The sequence below is a fragment of the Leopardus geoffroyi genome, chromosome D3 (assembly GCF_018350155.1).
Source record: "Leopardus geoffroyi isolate Oge1 chromosome D3, O.geoffroyi_Oge1_pat1.0, whole genome shotgun sequence".
Classification (NCBI taxonomy): domain Eukaryota; kingdom Metazoa; phylum Chordata; class Mammalia; order Carnivora; family Felidae; genus Leopardus; species Leopardus geoffroyi.
Genome location: NC_059339.1, coordinates 75255301 through 75278429, shown reverse-complemented (window position 1 = coordinate 75278429; position 23129 = coordinate 75255301). Strand labels below are relative to the sequence as shown.

Genomic DNA, 23129 nt, shown 5'->3' with positions numbered 1-23129 from the left:
CAGAAACTTTAGAGTGTTGATTACTGTTGATTGAGACACAGTGTTGTGGGGATTCCGATTACTTAGTTGGAATGGCCATGTGACAGTTCGACATTTGCCTATATGAGAATATGGAGGAGGAGTTAAGGAAAAATGTTTTGAAGGTTGTTTCCAACACTAAAAATGTAGTTCTAACTAAGGAATAACTGTGTAGCTGCTCTTTTTGGTGAGGTTGTGTCTTTGATACATTTCTGAGTGAAAAAAATTTTTTAACATTACCTCGTTTGTAGTTCGTATTTGAGGTTTGGTCTAAACCCTGTGTTATTGCTTTGTATTTCTGTTGCATACTAGTGGACTGTAGCACTGGGCCGTACTAGTCTCTGTCTCTAATCTAGAAGTGTTCTCCTCTGGAGCTGCTTGTGCACTATGATAGCCACTAGCTGCATGTGGCTATTGCACACTTGAAACGTGGCCAGTCCCAGTTGAGAAGTGCTATAGATATACACATAGGATTTTGAAGGCTTAGTATGAAAAAAATGTAAAATACATCATTAACTTTTTATAGTGACCATGTTGAAAATGCAGATAGTGATTCACTAAAATATGCTATTAAAATTATTTCAGTTTTTCTGTTGTGGATATTGGAACCTTAAAATTACATATATAGCCTATATTTGTGTCTTATTTTGGACAACACTGTTTTAAAAGGTCAGTCAGGTTTTTGTGTTTAATTTTTGAGGTTTACAGAAGACATCTCTGTGTAAACTTTTTTTCTTTAAGCAACATAGTGGTACCTCTTCATAGTATTTGAATACGCAAGATGACATGTTTGCTTTACTATTTCCTTTGTACTTCTTATGAAAAGTTTAGACTATGGGTCCATCATTAATTAGCTGATACCTATTTGCTTGCTACTTAGTTTTATAATATTGTGGAGTTGGAGCAGAATTTTAAAAGGTAGATGTTGCAGTGAGGGAGGCCAGAAGTCATTTCTATGAGTAGAGTTGGGTGAGGCTGTTACTTCATATTCATGGAGAGATGGGCTGCTGTTTTTCAGATCTGTACTTTTTCCTAGTAGCCCTGCTTTGTGTTGACTGATCAATACCCTCTTTGGTTTCGCCACTTAAGAAATAGCATGTACTTATGAGAGAGCTAGCTAGTGTTGTAAAGCATAATTTCTGTATTGGAAGCTATTCTTCTGGTTGGGTGAAGTCTTTAATACTAAAACTGATTTAAAATGGAGGTTCTTCATTGGGAATGTAAAGGTCATGTAGTTGTGCCCTCCTCAGTAACAGGCCTGCTTTTTCTTAAATAACAATTGGGAATACGTTATTTTATGTGATTTTTGCTTATGCTTGTGATATTTAACTTCTATAGAGATGTAGAATGAATATTCTAAGTGGTTTAAAAATGATTAATTTTAATTCATTAACGTCATCTAACTTGCCAATTCTAGGGAACAGCTGCCACCAACAATATATCAGCAACACCTACATTTCTGTTTTTTCGAAACAAAGTGAGAATTGATCAGTATCAAGGAGCAGATGCTGTTGGATTAGAAGAAAAAATCAAGCAGCACTTAGAAAATGACCCTGGAAGCAATGAGGACACAGATATTCCAAAAGGCTATGTAGGTAGACTTAAAAGTGAAATCATGATGTATTTTTGTCACTGTTTGCTTAAAGTGAAGTTGACTGTTATCTTTTGCTGGTTAAGAATACTTTCAGATAAGAACTTAAAAAATTTTTTTTTTTCAACGTTTATTTATTTTGGGGACAGAGAGAGACAGAGCATGAACGGGGGAGGGGCAGAGAGAGAGGGAGACACAGAATCGGAAACAGGCTCCAAGCTCTGAGCCATCAGCCCAGAGCCTGACGCGGGGCTCGAACTCACGGACCGCGAGATCGTGACCTGGCTGAAGTCGGACGCTTAACCGACTGCGCCACCCAGGCGCCCCATCAGATAAGAACTTTAAAAGTAACTTCACTAGCTGACTGTTGGGTTTTTGTCTCTGTTGTATATATTATCCACCTTAAGCCCTCATCAAAAACAATTTTTCCTAAATTTGCTCTGCTAATCTTTTTTGCCACTTGTTTTTTTTTAATCTGTTTTCTGAATTGTCTTAATAGCCAGTTTTAAACATTCACTCATTTTTAATGTATATTTATATACATACATTTAATTTCGATTTTATTGTATATAATGTATATGTTTTATTTATGCGTACTTTTAAAATTACATATTTATATATTTCCCCCTCCCCAAAATGTGAAGAAATGTGCATTGGAAAAATTTTCCATTTTTCAACAGTTGTGTAAAATGACATGTAAATTTTAATGTGTGACCATTTTATGCTGAACTCCCTTTCCTAAAATTCCCTATAGTTTTCTCTGTCTTTTTAAATGTATCCCCTCTTTTCTGTCACCTCTTTTTTCTGTTACAAAAATCTAGTTATTTTAGGATCATGTGTGATTTTACCATTAGGTATGTTTTTCTGAGTTTTAAGAATTATTATTCAAATAATAACTTGAAGACTTAGGAACACAAAAGTGTTTGAAAATTATACATAATAAAATTTTATAATTCAGTATCTATCATTTGAGAGCTATTCAGGAAGGAACCAAAATTCGGAAATTCACTTTGTAGTAGCTGACTTATTAATGCAACTTGGTTAGTCCTGCATACCAAAATATATATTTGTATGTATCTTTCCTAATTTTTCTTTTTTAAAGTTAATGGTATTGGCAGATCAAAAATGAACTTTAAAAAAAAATAATTGTTACCTCAAGTTAAAGCTAGTATATGAAAGAATGTGTATCACGGACAACAAGTCCTTTCTGTAAGTCTCTTAAATTTATACTGAATAAGGAGACTCTGTAGTTAGATAAATACAAGAGATTTTTTCTTTGAGTGTCGGGGTGGGGGCTGTATCTTCAAAAAGTGTCTTTAACGTGTGGTACTGGCATTAATTACTTGACGTTAGGGAGGCGCAATTAGTATCTGTTTAAAACAGAACTGTTATGTAATCATTTGAAATTGCGATACCCAGTTGGAAAGTATGAACATGTTGTGTAAGTCAGGGTTGTGACACCTTTTGGAAAATTTTGGAAATTAATTTGACCCGTAAACTGATTTGTTTACATCTTTGTATTTTTTTTCCCATTATTTGTGAAGGGTTTTTGCATGAAAAAGTCTTAATGAGAGCGGAACAGTCCTGCTGCTTAGCTAGAGGGCTACTTATTTACACATCAGCTAAGCGTGATATCAGTGTTTTGGCCTCAGGTAGGAATTAAGCAGGAAAAACTTAAGTTTTAAGAAATTTAAAAAAATTCCGTTTTCATGCACATGTTATGAATGCACTGTGAAAAGCTATTAAAAACATTTTCATTTTTTCCATTTGGGGTCAATCAAGACATTAAAAGTTTTGAACTATTATGTCTACAAAGTTATTATGTAAGATCGGTAATGTGTTTCTCTGAATGTCATCATTCTCACAGCACAAATAGCCACTTAACAGGAGGAAGAATCAGTGAATGAAAGCCTGTGTCTTAAGCAGATTTAGGTATAAGCATTGCAAAAATGTATTGCCAGTTTTTTTAAGCTAAAAAAGGTTTTAATTGGATTTTTTTTTTTTTTAATTTTTTTTTTCAACGTTTATTTATTTTTGGGACAGAGAGAGAGCATGAACGGGGGAGGGGCAGAGAGAGAGGGAGACACAGAATCAGAAACAGGCTCCAGGCTCTGAGCCATCAGCCCAGAGCCTGATGCGGGGCTCGAACTCACGGACCGCGAGATCGTGACCTGGCTGAAGTCGGACGCTTAACCGACTGCGCCACCCAGGCGCCCCTTTAATTGGATTTTTAAAATAATTTTTAAAAATTTATGTCTCAGTTAGCATATAGTTGTGTTGCCAGTTTTTAAATAAAATTTTGGTTTTAAAGACTTTCAGTTATCTTTTCACACAAAGAGACTATATAGTTACTGATTTTATACATCCTAGTTTTGGAACTCCAAATTTGATTGAAGCCAGAGTATGAGAGGTACGTGTATCTCTTTTATTTTTTTTTTTTATTATTTATTTTTTTTTTTTAATTTTTTCTTTTTAACGTTTATTTATTATTGAGAGAGAGACAGAGCATGAACGGGGGAGGGTCAGAGAGAGAGGGAGACACAGAATCGGAAGCAGGCTCCACGCTCTGGGCCATCATCAGCCCAGAGCCCGACGCGGGGCTCGAACTCATGGACCTTGAGATCGTGACCTGAGCCGAAGTCGGATGCTCAACCGACTGAGCCACCCAGGCACCCCCGTGTATCTCTTTTAGAGGAGTTTGAAATATTGCAATAGATGTAGGTTAAGAATGGTAATAGTTCTTATTCAGAAATAAGACAGTGTTTTTGTAAATATAATGACTTCTAGTTTGTAAAATGTTTATTGAAGCATTGGGATATTTAAATTTAAATTAGGAAAATTTAAATCATTCTATCTTTTCTTCTTTCATATTCATTAAGAATACCTAGTATTGCTTCATAGCCATAGGGCTATCAATAAGTCTTCCTCTCCACAAGTTTGAATTCTAGGCACTCTGGGATTGAACTTGGATTTGCATAATGTTCTGAATCTTGAGGCTTATTAGTGTATTTCAGTATTCTGACCACTGAACTATAGATTTCAGTGTACAAATTTTGTCATCATTCAACAAAATGAAATGAAACCTTAAATGACCCTCATCTGTGTGGTAAGACAGATCTTTCTTTAACCAAAATTGGAAGCATGGAAAGGGTTTTCTAACTTTCTGTGTGTCTTGTGTTAGATTTTCTCCCCTGTAAAAAAACAAAACAAAACAAAACAAAAAAGAACATAAAAAATGTTCTACTATTGACGGAATAGTATAACAAACATATATACCATTCACCTATGTTCATCAGTTGTGAATATTTTGCTACTTTTGCTTTCTTGGCGGTGGCGGGCTGGGGGGGTAGAGGGAGGAGAAGTAGAGAGAGAATCTCAAGTAGGCTCCACGCTGTCAGTGCAGGGCCCAATGTAGCGCTTGATCCCACGAACCATGAGATCATGACGTAAGCTGAAATCAAGAGTCCCATGCTTAACCAACTGAGCTACCCAAGCGCCCCTAGTTTTGCTTTCTTGATAGGTGTTTATATATTTTTATCTCTTGGCAGAGTCATTTAAAAAGTAAGGTATAGACATCATGATGGTTCATCTCTAAATATTTGAGCAGGTAGCTTCTAAGAACAAGAACATTCTTTTACATAACCATGATACTATTAGCACTCCTAAGAAATTTAGCAATGGTTTACAGTATCTCTAGTATTTACAGCCTACATTCACATTTTTAAAATTATCTCCAAAATACCCTTTATAACTGTTTTCCCCCATCTAGGATCAAGTCAAGGATCATACATTGCAGTTAAGTTGTTTTTCTTTGGTGTTCTAGAAACTTCTGTCTGCTCTTTTTTCCTTTCATGACTACCTTTTTTGAAAGTTTAAACCAGCACCAGTCTAATCTAGTAGCCACTAGATGCATGTGGCTATTATGCATTTGTTATGTGACTAGTGCAACTGAAGGACTGAATTTTGAGTTTTATCTGCTTTTAATTAATTTAATTTTAAATTATCACATGTGGCTAATGGCTATCTTATTGTACACCGTAGGTTGAGACCATCTGTCTTATAGACTGTCCCACAATCTGGATTTGTCTGATTGTTTTCTCATTATTCTTTACTCATTGGCAAGTTGATTACATAGGTAGTGATATTTATTTCCAATTGCGTATTTCTGGAATGTGTCAATTTGCAGTTAAGTCAGATATAATGCCAATTTGTCCTAGACAGTGTTGTGTAGCAAAGCACTTTAATGCAACTGTTTGAGTGTGATAACTTGTTTTGTGTACCCCACGATAAATAAATATAAAAACAACTTCAGGTAAATCACCTATTTTTCATCATTAAGATATTGCAAGCATGATTTCAGTGTTGTCTTCATGCCTGGGATCATAGTCCTAGATACAGTATTGAAGAGGCATCTTGGTAGGATGGAAGACATAAGTGTTTAAAGATTTTGTTAGAACTGTCCTTTCAAGGGAAACGTTCTTAAAGTTCAAAGTGATTCTGTAGTAGTAGAACTTTGCTTTATAGTGCCAGCACACCAACCCCCACTGTTTTTAAATTGGCTATGGTATGATACCCTGAATAATATGTTCAACATCTAATGCAATATAACATTTAATATAATTCAAAATAGCATTTTGGCTTTAAAAGCATTTAGGCCCCTCCATGAATAATTAAGGATCTATTCTAATAATTATTGATAATTATGTTGCTAATTATTTGACATGTAAAAAAGTTTTCTTTAGAATGATACATACATGTATTAGTATCCTCTGTATACAAAATATAATACTCTTTATGATAGAAAGGTGAATATGCAATTAACTGATAATCTAAAATACTTGGTAAACTTAAAACTAGTCCTTGTTTAGTAGATTAAATGGACGTTTTTCTAGAAAAATAGTTTATCAAAATCAACTCCACTAGAAGCAGAACTCCTAAATAGACCAATCACCATAGAGGAAGTAGAGAAAATAGTCGAAGACCTGTACCATAAAGGGCAAGATGACTTCACAGGGAAATTCTGCCAGATCTTAAGATCAGATAGTCTAGTGTTATTCCAAACTACTTAAGACCATATAAAAAGAGAGAAAACTTTCTAAATTTCTTTTTGAAGTAAATATGACCTTGATCCCAGAATCTGACAAAATGTGTATCAAAACAAAACAAAAACAAAAAAACCACTGACCAGTTCCAATTAGGACCAATTGTAAAACTCTTAAAATATTAGTAAACAAAATCCAGCAATCTAAAGGAGGAAAGTTATAATCTAATACGGAGAAAAGGCATTTGACAGAATTCAGTACCCATTTATTTTTAAAACTGTCCGTAAAATCTAAATGAGAGAGCATTAGAGGCACTCCTGCTAAAGTCAGAGACCATGCAAGGATGCCCACAGTCACTGCTCTGGCCGTGTGTTGGAAGTATTAACCAACACGTATACAGGAGACAGAAAGATGTTAAATACCACAGGGAAGCAATCAGCAAAATCCAAAATATTAGAAATCCATAGGCACTAGATGACCATAGATTAAAGGAGTTGGGAGACATTAACCAAATATGGCATACTTTATTTGGAGTCCTGTTTTGAGTCTAACAGTTCAACTGTAAAACATTTATAAGACCAAGAAATTTGGGCACAGATATTTGCTGATAACTAAAGTATTACTCATTGTTTTAGTTGTGATAATAATACTGAGAATTTTTTTTTAAAGAGCCCTTATCTCTCAGAAATGCTCATGAACACACTGAAATGTTCATGAATGAAATGAAGAAATGTCTAAGATTTATTTGAAAACAGGAGGGTAGGGACTGCTTGCAGGGGAAAGGTGAAACAAGAGTGGCCATGAGCTGATTATTGTAGCTGGGATTATTAAAGACTGACTACCTGAGGTTCACTGTAGTATTCTATTTATACATGTTTGAAATTTTCCGTAATAAAAAACGTTTTAATCCTTATTTGTTATTCATCTCAAATGTAAACTCTTTATGGATGTAGGTTTAAAGAGCACATGACCACTAGAGTAGGGAGGTAGGCTTCCTTTGGATCTTAACAGATATTTTAATTTGTATATTTTCCACTGCAAAACACTGTTAGCAAAAAATGTCAACATTTTATAATCTTAGTGTTAAAGACTTGGTTTTTGATACTTTGTCAAGTGGACAAAGCCTAGATTTGGCTTTCATAGTGATAGGTCTCAGTCAGAAATTCAAATGAAAGCCTTATTATAAAAGTTTTAGTAGCTATCTTAAAAGAGAAGTTTTTTTTAAAGTTGTCTAACCTAGAGAAAATCATGTATTTACGTTTCTGATGAAGATTGTTAAACCAAATCGAAATCCTTTGCCTAAAGTCTTGATTTAATTTTTTCAGATGGATTTAATGCCTTTTATTAACAAAGCTGGCTGTGAATGTCTTAACGAAAGTGATGAGCATGGATTTGACAACTGTTTACGAAAAGATATGACCTTCTTGGAATCTGATTGTGATGAACAGGTAATTGATACTTCCCAGTTAAAGCTTATAGGGATCATCAGTGTTTATGCCTGCTCTAGGTTCTTTATCATGTTTCCATCTCATGGTTTTATGTTTCTCCTTCCCAGATGACCACTTCCTTTCCTTTTTTTAAGTTTCAGTTTTTTTGGTGATATAGACCCACCTCTTTATTCTGTTCTGTATAAGCTGCCAAGGTCATTATACAGAATCTTAGAATTCTTGGATTGGCCCGACTGCTGAGTTGAGTTGAGCTGAGCTTTGACCGTTCTTAAATCCTTTTGTTCATTCTGGACCTGTCTTCCCTATTTTTTTTTTTTTTTTTACATTTATTTATTTTTGAGACAGAGAGAAAGCATGAATGGGGGAGGGTCAGAGAGAGAGGGAGACACGGAATCTGAAACAGGCTCCAGGCTCTGAGCTGTCAGCACAGAGCCCGACGCGGGGCTCGAACTCACGGACCGCGAGATCATGACCTGAGCCGAAGTCGGACACCCAACCGACTGAGCCACCCAGGCGCCCCCTGTCTTCCCTATTTTTTACCCACCCAGATGAGTCTGTATCTGAGAAATAGAGAATAATTAGATGAGTACTCCCTATATGTCCGGTTCTCATTCCCAGCTGTAAATCTGTATCGTACTTCCCTATACTTCCCTGCATTGTCATCACAGAGGAAGTAGTGTAGTCCTGCCTTGATCAAGCCATCATTACCTTCATCTTGACTGTTATTTTCCTTAATTTTCTTTCCTTTTTTAATGTTCATTTGTTTTGAGAAAGCACTCATGCACGAGTGGGGGAGGGACAGAGAGAGAGAGAAAGGGAGAGAAAGGAGGGAGAATCCCAAGCGGGCTCCATGCTGTCAGTGCAGAGCCCGACACGGGGCTTGATCCCATGAACCGTGAAAGCATGACTTCAGCCAGAATCAAGAATCAGACGCTTAATTGGCTGACTCATGCAGGCACTCCCTTAATTTACTTTCTAATCTGTTGTCTCTGCTTTGTCCCCCATTCCAGTTCATCATCTACATGTTCACAAAAGTTCTTCTTTTTTTTTTTTTAAATTTTTTTTTTTTTCAACGTTTATTTATTTTTGGGACAGAGAGAGACAGAGCATGAACGGGGGAGGGGCAGAGAGAGAGGGAGACACAGAATCGGAAACAGGCTCCAGGCTCTGAGCCATCAGCCCAGAGCCCGACGCGGGGCTCGAACTCACGGACCACGAGATCATGACCTGGCTGAAGTCGGACGCCCAACTGACTGCGCCACCCAGGCGCCCCCTTCTTTTTTTTTAAAGTAGGCTTCACATCCAGTGTTGAGCCCAACACAGGGCTTGAACTCACAACCCTGAGATTAATACCTGAGCTGAAATCAAGAGTCAGACTCTTGGGGCACGTGGGTGGCTCAGTCAGTTGAGTGACTTCGGCCCAGGTCCTGATCCCGTGCTTTGTGGGTTTGAGTCAAGCTTCGGGCTCTGTGCTGACAGCTCAGAGCCTGGAGCCTGCTTCAGATTCTGTGTCTCCCCCTCTCTGTGCCCCTCCCCCACTCTGTCTCTCTGTCTCCCAAAAATAAATAAACATAAAAAAAAAATTATTAGAGTCAGACTCTTAACTGGCTGAGCCATGCAGGAATCCCCAAAAGTTATTCTTCTAAAATAGAAATCTGATCATGCCACTCTTTCTCAGAAGATTTACATGATTCTTCACAGTTTTCAGGAAGAGATTCAAGATTCTTGATCTGTTTCTAGCTTTCCATTCTCATCTCCTCCTCACCTGTGGTTCAAGTCTCTAAATATGTCATGTTTATTATTTTTTGACACACTATTACAGGTCAAGTATAAGAAGTATTTATATAACCAGAGGAAATGGTCTGGGTGTTTTCTTAGGCACACAGACCACAATGATCCTGAAATCATAAATCCAAATTCAATCTTGCCTCCCACTACAGCTGCCTTACTGAACAGTTTTAAGAATATTGTTCACTATTGTGTTCCTTGTAAATGGTGCCCTGAATATAATGTGATGATGCTTATCAGCAGAACTGACCACAGCTTCCCTGAAATCTTCCTGCCAGGAAAATCTTCCTCCTAGGGTAGAAGCAGAGATACGTACGTCATACACAATTTTAGCTGGAAAGAAGACTGAGCAAATGACTCATGGTTTCTTAGAGATCAGCATCCTGACAATGTTTCCTATCCCGGTTCCCTTATGTGGCCTTCTAGATTCAGTTAGCCAGATTAAGTTTAGGATGGAGGTTTGGAGGTTACCATAGAGCTATTAAAAGTCTTATTCTTCTGAGTTTTGGATCATGTACAGTGCATTTGAGAGCAAGTTTCTTCACATAATCTGTGCAGTGTCTTCATGTTATCAGATGATGTGGGTACATGCTTGAAAAACCATCCTACAAAATGTTCAGCTTATATTCTAAACTATATAGTTTAATTTTATTTTACTTTGGGGATTTTGTTTAATTTTTTGGAAGGCAAAATGCTTGCCAGTTTACAGGTTACAAGACCTTAGGATCTTAGGCATTACCCACCTCCTCCTTTTTTATAGGCTCTACACCCAAGGTGGGGCTCGAATTCACAACCCGTAAATCAAGAATCACATGATCCGCTCAGCCAGCAAGGATCTCGCATGTTTTTAGTTTAGTTTATTCCTTTAAATTTTGTCATCATTCCCTTATGTGAATAATAGATGATTGTATTTCTCAAATGTCAGTCTAATTAAATTGCTTTCAATTTACTGATTTTTTAATATTACATTGGTTTTGTGAAATGAGTTAAATATTTTCTGCCTTTGAATTAATCATTTTAACTCTACTTAGCTGTTGTGTATATTCAAGGTGTTCAAGAGCCCATTTAAAATATAACTTGTTATTTTCTTCACAGCTTCTCATTACTGTGGCATTTAATCAACCTGTTAAGCTTTATTCAATGAAATTTCAAGGGCCAGATAATGGTGAGTAGTGGGTAGCCCTTTAACTTTCTGCTCTGTGGATCTGTCAGCGCATTTTTAAAACTAATGAAATAATAGAGGTAGATATTCCTTGTGTTGGGAAAAAGTGAAATTGTTTCTGGAACAAAGCAAGGGGACAAATGAATGTGCAAATAAGGTAAGATTATTAGGAACTGATGAAACGACAAATTTTACCTTATTTCTAAAATTTTTTATTTTAGAATCTAAGTTCCCCTCTTAATCTGAAAACAAAGGAACTCTTCCAATTCTTGTTCTGAAACTCCAGTTTCGAAGTAGCCATTTTTCGGGATCACAACTGGGAGAAATTTATTTCACATTCCTCCTATTACAGATGATAAAACTAAGGTTCTGTATCTTCCTGTTTGTGACCTATTAGTAGTTTCATCTTCTTTATATATTATGATACTGTAAACATGATTGTACAGACTTGGCATTTCTCTTTTTATTAAATGAAGAATTTTCCTTATTTATACTCCCTCTTTTTCCTGTTCTTAATTGATTTTTTTGGGAGGGGAGTCTTGGGGACTAGGACTTTTTTTCTGTTTTCTTTTTAATTGGGAGAAACAGTAGGCACCCTGTTTATCAGATAGCATTCCCTTCTCATTTGTTATTTTAAATGATTATGTATTAGTATTTTTCATTAATAAAATTATATCTTCTGGAAATGCTCAGTATTTGTGAAAGCAGTGGCTATAGAGATGAGTAAGCAATATGAATATGTTAAGATTCCTTAACTAGCCACGAAGTAATGAGTTTTGGATTATACCCTGAGGTTAAAGGGACTAAGACATCCTATTTAAATGTGATCTAACCACTCAGCACATCTTAATCCCTAAGATGAAATTTGGCAATTTATAGAATTAATTTCCTTTTAGCTAAATGTTGTCACTGGTAATGCTCTTCTCCTAAATAACAAATGTACCAATTGTTGGCAACTGCAAGACCCAGCTCAAATGTTAATTCCTTTTATGAAACTTTTTGTTAACCTGCGTGCATTGTCAGACTCTTACCGCCTTCCCTGCGTCTCCTCATTAGTAGTGTTGCATTATTACGGAGTGTCTTTTATAGTTGAGGTCAAGAAGTCTGTGAATGTATATGTGTATGCATACGTGCATGTGTGTTTTAATCTAATATTCTCAGGTCTTAGTATAAGGCTAGCAGGCCAAGAATACACTAGTAAATGTCTATTAAAAAAAAAAAAAAAGAATGTCTGTGAAAATACTCAGAATTTCTTAAAATTCCTGAAGATGCATGTAGGTGTGTGTTTATATTTGAATGTGTATCTGGTTGTATAGACTGAACGTAATGGGGAAACGAAGAAAGTATTGCAAGTTTGGTTTTACATTTAATTTTATTCTACCATTTTATAGGTCAGGGTCCTAAATATGTAAAAATTTTTATCAATCTACCCCGATCTATGGATTTTGAAGAAGCAGAAAGAAGTGAACCAACTCAAGCTCTGGAACTAACAGAGGATGATATTAAAGAAGATGGTATTGTCCCACTTCGTTACGTTAAATTTCAGAATGTTAACAGTGTAACTGTAAGTAGTATTTTAACTGTATTTAATGGGTGTTAGGGTGACAGTTCATGCTATCTTCACTATCCTGGGTGATTCTAAATGATCCTTTAAGGTAGTTTTTTGTCCTCTTGATTTGAAATGAGTGAAAAAATTTGAAATGAGTAATATAATGAGCTAATTAAATTTTCTTCTTTTAATTTATCTGTGTGTTCTGAAAAGGAAGGACAGGTTGATTTTTTTTTTTTTTTTTTTTTAATTTGTGAATATGTCAGTTACTTTGTATATTTGGCAGTTCTTGTTAAAAGTTTGTTATAGACCATTTAGACTTAAAGTGAAGATATTTGTACATAATCTTTCATACCTGGTAATGAGTGATGATTCAGTTGTAAAATCCAATTTACTTTTCTGGAACATACAGTCTTTAATAGTGTAGTGGTCATGATCTCAATACAGATGATTTTTTAAAAAGATACTTTTACATTACCTTAATTTACATTAAGTCAACTGCTTCTTAGCAGTTATTAATTGCTTTTGTGAATTATTGTAACGAAACCCAGCATATGTTCTCCCAACCACCTCCTTCTCCCTCCCAGCCCAGTCTTTCAGAGCAGGGAGTAGGAGGGTTAAAGGAGAATAGTGGAATGAATACCTATAAAAACAGTGGGAACCAGCACAGAGTCACTGAGAGCAAGTCGGGCCAAATTAATGTAATTTTCTTGATTTAATGAAATGATTCTGGTTTTTGTAAATTAGAAGAATGCTATAATGTGTTCATTTTAGGAGGTTTTCACTGGAGTTTCACAGAATGTTCTTAGTAGTAAGGTGAAGGAAGGATTATCATTGAAATTTCAATATTTGAATATTTTATCGAAATGAAATCGAAGAAAATGATTATATTAAACTAGAATATTGGTTATCAGATATTTTCCTGACCTACATTTGTACCATTAATACAATACCTGTTGCTTTATTTAGTGATAGAAGGGAGGCATTTGTTTATTGGAAAAGCCCTTTCAACCCAAACATCCCGACCTAATCTCTGTCATTGAGAATTGCTATACATAGTTATCTTGTGATAGGCTCAAGTCTTTATGTACTGTGTCCTATCTCAGTCAGACATGCTTATCAGTTTTTTGGTGATGAAATTGAAATCAAAATGACAGTTTTGATTGGAAAGGCTAAAGTAAGATGAATTTTGAAAGCAGTGAATATGAACTGTTGTGCCTTATAAGATTCAAAGAGCATTATAAGTAAATGGAGAGCTGGTTTAATAGTTTACCTATTATAGTCTTGGAATTTTTTTTTTAAACATTTATTTGTTTTTGAGAGAGAACACAAGTGGGGGAAGGGCAGAGAGAGGGCAACAGAGGACTCGAAGCAGGCTCTGCACAGACAGCACAGAGCCCGATGTGGGGCTCAAACTCATTAAGTTGAGCTCATGACCTGAGTCAAAGTCAGATGCTCAACCAACTGAGCCACCCAGGCGCCCCTATAGTCTTGGAATTTTTAATTGATAAGCTTGGTTTGAGATGAATCTCTGCTTGCCTATAAATACCAAAAACTGATTAATTCCATCAGAGAATGAAAGAAATATGTTGTCTAAATCAAGAGAGGCAAAATTCTTTTCCTTTTTTTAATGTTTTATTTATTTATTTTAGAGAGAGAACCCACACCTGTGTGTGAGCAGGGGAAGGGCAGAAAGGGGGGTGGGGAGAGAATCCTAAGCAGGCTCTGTGCTGTTAGCACAGAGACCGACACAGGGCTCAGTCTCCATGAACCGTGAGGTCATGATGAGCCGAAATCAAGAGTCGGATGCTAAATTGACTGAGCCACCTAGGTGCACCTAGAGAGGCAATATTCTTAAGTAGACAGCATCTAGAGTAATGTGTTTTTTAAAAAAAATACTACTTGGCAATGAGAAAGAATGAAATCTTCATTTGCAACAACGTGGATGGAACTGGAGGGTATTATGCTAAGTGAAATACGTCAGAGAAAGTTATCATGTTTTCACTCGTGGAATTTGAGAAACTTAACAGAAGACCATGGGGAAAGGAAGGGGAGAAAATAATTTCAAACAGAGAGGGAGGCAGACCATAAAAAACTCTTAAATATGGAGAACAGACTGAGGGTTGATGGGGGTGGTGAGGAGAGAGAGGGGAAAATGAGTGGCAGTGATGGGCATTGAGGGAGGGCACTTACTGGGATGAGCACTGGTGTTGTATGTAAGCAGTGAATCATGGGACTCTATTCCTGAAGCGAAGAGCACACGGTGTACACTGTATGTTAGATAACTTGACAATAAGTTATATTTAGAAAAAAAAGACAAAATAAACTCCAGCTTAGCCATTCAAACACACACACACACAAAGAAAATCCAATATATTGAAAAAGTTGAAAAAGGATCTGTGAGTAAAGCTGCTGTCTACTATCATGCTGAAGGGAGTTTTTAAATAGAAAGTATAAAGAGTCGGGGTGCCTGGTGGCTCAGTTGGTTAAGCAGCCAACTCTGGATTTTGGCCCATGTCATGATCTCACGATTCGTGAGTTTGAGCCCCGTGTCGGGCTCTGTGCTGACAGCACGGAGTCTGCTTGGGATTTCCCTCTCTCTCTGCCCCTCCCTTGCGCTCTCTCTCTCTCTCTCTCTCTCACTCAAATAAATTAATTAAAAAATGTAAAGAGTCAAGCTTAATAAAATATGCAGGCTATAATATAGTGTAATTTTAGGAGCAGGTTTCCAATATTTTTTCTTTTAATATTTTAGGAAATAGAATGAATGGATGAGTATCAGAAAATAGCTGCAAAGACTTTCCTCAGTCAGAAACTAATTTTCATAAAATTTCAACAGCAGTCTGTCCTCTGTAATGAATTTCGTACTCTTTCAACATTCTCTCTAAAGAGTTTAAGTGTGACTCCTCCACACCATGACACTAACTTATCAGGAACTTCTATATGTAGGTGTCTTGCTGTGACATCCTGGAGAAGGTGAGGCTAGCAGGGCAAACAGTGGAATTCATAGTCCCATAGGAGTAGTAGTTTAAGTGTAGTTTGGATTAGTACTTCCAAGAGTGGGAGGTATTTTTATTAATAATCTAACAAAACCCGTTAAATTTAAAGCATGTATATGAAAAAAGGATTACAATCATTAATATAAAAAAATCTGTTTTTTTTTTTTTTTTGGTTGGGGGTAGATATTTGTTCAGTCCAATCAAGGTGAAGAGGAAACAACAAGAATTTCATATTTTACTTTTATTGGTACACCAGTCCAGGCAACAAATATGAATGACTTCAAACGAGTAAGTTTATTTAATTGGTATTTAGGGAAAGTAAAAATATAATTTTAAAGAAATAATTTCATTAAGATCAAAATCATACCATGTCATGATATTTGGGGTTAAACTAGAACAGTAGGTTCTCCTAATCACATTTTTGATATCTAACTAAAGGATATTTCTAATAAAATTAAGTCCTACTGATACAGTATGTATTAATAAATGGTATCCAAATAAGAGGGTGAAAATATTTCCTGAACATAGCATAGTGTACAGAACTGTTGAATCTAATATAACATTGTGTATCAACCATACTTCATATTAAGATCCCTAACTGTAATGAAGTAAAAGATAAATAAAAGGAAATTAATTTAAACCTAAACCAAACTAAATAAATGTTTGGTTATAGAAAGTAATTAGGAATAATGTCAAAATAGGAGTAAGTTAAAATCATTCTTATAAGTGAATTTTTAAGAATTTTGCTGATATTAAGATTTTGATTATATAGTTTCTGATGAAAACATTTAAAATCACGTGAATAATTTTAATCAAAAAGTTTTACTACACTGGGATGCTTTTAAACCTGTGTGCTGAAGACCACGTTGCATAAGCAAATAAATTTTCAGTGAACAGGCAGATTGTATATGTATGTATGTGTGTATGTTTTTGTTTTATTTTGTGAACGCAGTCCTAAGGTTTGCAAAGATTTGTAACATGTATGGGACTCTTAGGAATGAGAACATTTTGTACATTCGTGGAACTGCTGCTACTTGCTTCCTTAGGGTGACTCCTAAGATCTTACAACCACAGATCAGGTCAGTGCCACCGAGAGCTTGATCAGAACAGAACCCAGTAGCAGTACACAGATTAAGTGCAGCAGCACAGGAGATGGAGGTATCACTGTGTTTCCGATGGATCCTTGGCAGCCGTCTAGAACGGGAAGTGAGTGTAAGGAGGTCATTATATGACAGGAGGTTTCCCCAGGGCTGCCAGTGCCTGGAGGAAGAGGTATTCTGCTGAACGATTTCGGCTCCTGTTTGGGGACTTGAAGCCATGGGGCACCCTGAAAACTCTTATTCTTTTTGATGGGATCTACAGATCTAATTTTAATTCAGTTACAGAAAAATTCATGAAACTGCGTAATTGTGGATAAGCTTATAAAATTGTATGCTGTTTTTACAAAATTGATAACCTTGACCATAGATCTTTTAACTGGTCATTTTCGACTACTATATCTTCCTGTCTCATAACATAATTAACTTTTGGGAGCTGTAGGACAATTATGTACTTAGACCTGTCATGTCAGATGTTTGACATATGTGTAATGACAGGTCAGAAGAAGCAGAGATTAGACATCTACATTTTTATGATATGAGATATGCTGTACTGGGAAAATGTGTGAGCACCAAAGACATTTTGGCTGCCTGCTTTGTTACTTTGCCTGTTTGGATTAAATGCCATTGGATTTGGCTTTAACTGCCTTGCATAGTTTGTTTTTAGCTTAATTCCTTCGTAAGATCTACCCTAAGCCATATTATTTCCTCATACCATTAATTCAGTTCAGGTTCCCTGCTTTTCACCTCAGCTCTTGCTATTTGATTTCTATTTTTTTCTGTAAGTAACCACTGCTCCATCTTGACCATCTTCTTACCAGCCTGCCCTTCAGTCAAGTTTTCTAATGTGCATTAATAGTTGTCCGTCTAAGAATCTGTCTCCACTTGTTTGGTTTTAACATCCTCCCTTTCCTAACATCCTCCCTCTCCTATGCCTTCTAGCCTGGTTCCTCTCTCTCTCTCTCTCTCTTTTGACTTACCAGACTACATGTTTTGGACTGTCTTTAGGATAGCAAAGGTGTTCGATTTTTCTTGCTTGAGAGTATTTGTGTTTGTTACGTAATTTGGCTATGTGTTCATTTAGCTAAATACCTTATAGCCTTATTTAACGTTACTGTAGAGCAGTAGTTCTTAAACTTTTTGGTGTCAGGATCCTTTTACACTATTAAGTATTATTGAGGACCAGAAAGAGCTTTTGTTAATGTAGGCTATATCTATCTAATATTTACCCTTTAAGAAACTGAAACTGAGAAATTTAAAAATTATTTATTTATAAATAATAAACTCATTATGTGTTAACACATATAATATTTTTAAGTTACATATTTTCCAAAATAAAAACCAATTTAGCAAGAAGAGCATTGTTTTCTGCTTTACAAATTTTTTTATCATCTGGCTTCATAGACCCCTCTCATTCTCTTATTTCTCCATTTAGTCAGGTTTGCCATGACAGATCATGTAGCCTCTGGAAAACTCCATTGTACACTTGTAACACAATGAGAGTTAAGAAGGCAAATAACAATTTAGCATTATTTTGAAAATAGTTTTGACTTTGAACACTCCCTGAAAGGGTCTCGGGGACCATCAGCCTAGATTGCACTGAGAACTGCTTCGAGAATAATTTAATACTGTCATGGACTCCTTTCTTGGTGTTTGTCCCTTGCTTTTAATGTTTGATAAATTTGAATTGGTTGAACGATTTTCTTATTTGTGTATGTTAATATTACATTTCCTTTTAATAGTTTCTGAATGAGACTTGTGTCATTCATTGAATTGTTCCTCAAAAGTAAGCTAATATTTCAGTGCTTTTGGCATGATGCTAGGACAACATCAATGTAGGAAAATTACAATAAAATTTGGCCATTTTAGATTTTGTCTTGATGAGTCGCTTACTAAAAATTGCAAGTGACTTTTGTTTCTAGAAAAGGAATGGTAGATACATGGTATAGTACTTGTTGTCCATGTAGTACTACTCCACGTGTGATCATAGTCCCTGTCATAGTGAGTTTATATTCTTAAAGGAGAATGCACAAACATTTGAAAAGTTAATCAAAATTAATCAAAGCTTAAGTTCAAGTCTCTTCCTGTACAGAATATTCTCATACTTTCCTAGCCCAGTGATACTTCCTCTTTCCCAAGAATGTCTAGGAAAGGAATGAGAATGTTTTGTGGAGCAAGAGGGTCTTGAACTAAACTGGGAGTAGATATGGATAGAGGAAAAGATAGCAGTGGGCACTCCAGGGAGAATGGAAAATAAGAATTTGGGCATGAAAATGGAAAGGTGCAGGACTTTGTTTAGGCAGTCTGAATTTCAAAGGGATTACACATAGTAATTAGAATTTAAAATTTCAAAATAGATTTGGCATGTATTTTTATCAGCACAGAGAGGAACGTTTTGATACTTTGTGTAGTGAAAAGAGCTACATAAAATGGTTTAAAGAATGGTAAAATAGAATTGTTTTGCATTTTCAGTTTACATTTTTATGTTGTGTGAGTTGTTTCTAGATAATTTTAGTTTTCAGAGTGTCATTGATCTTCTCCTTGTGTCCCTAAGATGACAGAAGCTAAGGTAATACTGATGAATCTTGGATGTTGGATAGAAATCTTAGACCACCTTGCATGTTATTACAACTTTAAAGGTTATACTTGTAGGGTATTGTAGACTAGCACACATCTCCCACTTGTCTGTTTTTGGCTATTATAGGCATTGTACACACTTATAATATACACTTGGGCTATTTGTTGTTGTAAATGGATTTTTTGTGTTGCAGCATGAAAAGCTTGCCATCTTAATTGGAAGTAGATATTTTCTTTACTAAACTATGCTCTATACATGGATTGCTTTATTTTAATACAAAAGTAATAACATATAAGCGGACAAAATGAGCAAAATTGAAGGGGCTTCTGCTTCTTAGGGAATGAGGTGCATGTGAAAAGCAGAGAAGGTTTTCTATCACTGTAATAAAAATAGACTTCTAAACTGGCCATTCACCGTATCAGCTATTTTTGTAACATTTCTGTCTGTTTATTTTTCAGCTTTTTTAATGCAACTCAAATGAACTAAAAACAGAAGATTTTTAAAAATGAAGTAATATAAAGATTGACCTTATCTCACCCTACTCCCCTCCTTGCTTCTCTGCTCATCCATATAGCACCTGTCTGCTCTCACCCTTCCCATGTTCTCGCCATTGTTGGTGCAAGATTTCTACAGCTTCCATCATCTGGATCAGCCTTCTTGTTACCTAGATTTCCTCAACCATCTCTTTCTTCAAGTCTTATTCTAGGCATGCTCTGTTGGCCTTCTGTTTTGGTTTTTATTTTGGGCTTGCAACTAGGTGCTTTAATTTCATTATTATACCATGTTGCTCCCCTGACTTTTACTTTTTTTACTTTCTCCTGTCTCATATTTCATTTTTGTACTACATTTTGAGAAATAATATTGCAATAAAATGTTGTTAGTAATGCTTTCAGACTTAACTAGTAGTTGGTTTTTTAAATCCAATCTAAGGTTTAAATTTTATTTTTTGGGAACTGTAGAATCATTTTGAAAATCAAATAAGAATAGTTTCATATGTTTCTTTTATACTAGTACTAGCATAATATATTGATTAGTATAATAGGTTGCTTGTCTTTACCCAATGGAACTGTAGCCCCAAAGGCTTTTTGCTGGGTAATTATGGGCACGTTCTCTGCTTTGCCAACCCAGGTGAGCTCAAGGCATTGAAAGACGGACTGAATGTTAGGCTGGGTTAAACTATTCACATAGAAGATCAATGGACTCTTTACTGAATAAATATTTTCGACACCTAATTTTGATGTACCTAGACTATTGTTTGAGGTGTAATATAAACACTTAAAAATGAATAAAAGAGCTTCTTTATGTTTTGGGGTGAGAAAATCCATATTGGAATGCTGAATTTCTTCTTTTTTACAGAGAATACACATTGGCAAGTTGAGAGTTATCAACCTGTGAAACAGTATGCAGATTTGTGTCTTCCACTGTATCACATCTGCTAAAATTTTAATTTTTAATATTAGTTGTTTTTGTTTTCTTTTGCTTAATCTAATAGCTCTGTGTTTTGTGTGTTCCCCAGTGATAATGATGATCAATAATGCTTTCAGTGTTTACATGCTTAAATTCATTTGTGATACAGATAGTGCCAGCTCCCCTTCTTTCTTTTTTTTTTTTTTTTTTTTTTTATTTAAAAAAATTTTTTTTTTCCAACGTTTATTTATTTTTGGGACAGAGAGAGACAGAGCATGAACAGGGGAGGGACAGAGAGAGAGAGGGAGACACAGAATCGGAAACAGGCTCCAGGCTCTGAGCCATCAGCCCAGAGCCTGATGCGGGGCTCGAACTCACGGACCGCGAGATCGTGACCTGGCTGAAGTCGGACGCTTAACCGACTGCGCCACCCAGGCGCCCCTCCCCTTCTTTCTTAAGAAGGCTCCCCTTGGCCCTGAATTTTTTTTACTCTTATCCACATACTTTAAAATTTTTTTTTTTTTTCCAACGTTTATTTATTTTTGGGACAGAGAGAGACAGAGCATGAATGGGGGAGGGGCAGAGAGAGAGGGAGACACAGAATCGGAAACAGGCTCCAGGCTCTGAGCCATCAGCCCAGAGCCTGACGCGGGGCTCGAACTCCCAGACCGCGAGATCGTGACCTGGCTGAAGTCGGACGCCTAACCGACTGTGCCACCCAGGTGCCCCAGCATCCACATACTTTTATAAGACTGTCTCTTTAGCATTTTTATGGCTTTTTAGGCTAACACATGGTTTTTGTAGATCAGAGAGGAGATCTTTTAAAGTAATAAAAGTGGTTTTCCTCAAGGTCAGGAAAAGAGCATGTTTCACATCATATGATTGAGAATGAAGTGGGTTTTTATAATCTTCTCTCATGAATGACATTGACCCAGCCATGTTCCATTTTAGACCAGGCATGTACAGAAGACCTTTATGAATTTTGCTTGATTCAGACTACCGTTTGGAACAGAATCAATTTAAAATATGAAAATTACACTTATAAATGTACATAGAAATCTTGTATACAAATATATACTCAATAGCTTGCAATTGCATTTCTTCAGTGGCGTTTCTGCTATGAGAATACATTATCTAATGATAAATTTCAGGTTTTAAGTAAATTATTTGCTTAGAACTTAGTTGTAGAACTTTCCCACAGAGGTTTTGTTTGCTAGCACTGTTGGTAGAAACCTAGTTTATTCTTACATTTTTATGCTTCCACATTTGTAGCAAGTAGGCCCTCCAGTAGAGAATTTTCCTAATAATTGACAGAAACAAGATTTATTCTTTATGTTTTTTATAGTACATTTGTGGCAGCCAGGGTTTTTTTAAAAATAGAAACTAGGCAAAACTAGCCATTTTTAATCTGTTTTCATTGCAAATCTACATATTGAGAGAAAGTCTAGAAACCTGTCATCTTGGGCATTTAGACATAAGCTTAGCACACTCTTTTAATTCTAGGGTATTTTGTGATCGACATTTGATTTCTAATTGCCTAAAAATAGGTTGCCAAATATAGTTCACTCATAAAGCATCATCCTTTTATTAACTTCTCTAAACTGTCAACCTTGTTTTGAAAAATTGCATTACTTTTCCTTTAAACAGTGTGGGAAACCAAAATAGCCTGCATGTGTTTTATTTTTAATTCCTTGAGGCTGGGAGGAAAGGGACAGTCACAGTGTGCTTCAAACAATGAAAATACACTGCATGCCAAAATAAAATGGAGGGACAAAAATTAATACCAGGTTTTAAAGATGATTACCTGTTAGCAATATTTTGAAAATAACACATACTTCTAAATGAATAAGATGTACATGTAAAGTTATTTTTGTTTTTCTAGGTAGTTGGCAAAAAAGGAGAAAGCCACTGAGGTACAAAAGACCCTGGAAGAGCATATTGCAATCAGATCTACAGCTCCTGGATAATTGCTTGATTCTCGCCAGAGACTGTCAATATTCCCTTCATTGCCATTACCAATAAATCATTGCTTTTGTTCGGATGGTATCACTAGTGTTTTTATTGTAATCTTGGTACATGGAGTTGTAAATAAAAGTCACTACTTTTGCCAAGCTTAATTTTTGTCATTTTAAATAAGTATTTTCTCTTTTCATTTATTTGAAAATTGGCACACTTCTGATTTTAGAAGGGACTTACGTGTCTGCTAGTATATTGATTCAAAGCTAGTTTCTTTCTATAGGGGAGCAAGACTGTTTTATTAGGGAATTAAGGAGTACATTTGTGCTCATGTACACACACAGCAAGTGATTTTGATAAATGGACTTAGAACAGCTAAGTATGGTAAAATGAGTACTAAGTCATGTTTATTAAACATTTGGGTATCTGAGCCATAGAAATTGCTCAAGTTATAACCCACTAGAAATAAGTTTAATGAGATTTAACTGTTCTCA

General features: G+C 35.8%; 1 protein-coding gene across 5 annotated transcripts in view; it reads left to right on the top strand.

The window, feature by feature from the left end:
- The window catches only part of TXNL1 (thioredoxin like 1), a 34628-nt gene extending 11832 nt beyond the window's left edge, over positions 1 to 22796 (top strand). The window contains exons 3-9 of one of the 5 annotated variants that reach the window (XR_006707387.1): positions 1436 to 1609; positions 7977 to 8099; positions 10983 to 11052; positions 12441 to 12613; positions 15781 to 15885; positions 16644 to 19263; positions 19731 to 20171. Coding sequence is in view for 4 of the 5 variants with exons in the window: in XM_045457404.1 (XP_045313360.1) it covers positions 1436 to 1609; positions 7977 to 8099; positions 10983 to 11052; positions 12441 to 12613; positions 15781 to 15885; positions 20629 to 20667 (684 nt within the window). In the remaining variant the exon portion in view is untranslated. Of the gene's footprint in view, positions 1 to 1435; positions 1610 to 7976; positions 8100 to 10982; positions 11053 to 12440; positions 12614 to 15780; positions 15886 to 16643; positions 20172 to 20628; positions 20672 to 22561 lie in introns of those variants that run through there. The other 4 variants (XM_045457404.1, XM_045457405.1, XM_045457407.1 and 1 more) reach the window with 4 other exon arrangements.
- The last annotated feature ends 333 nt before the right edge of the window (positions 22797 to 23129 follow it).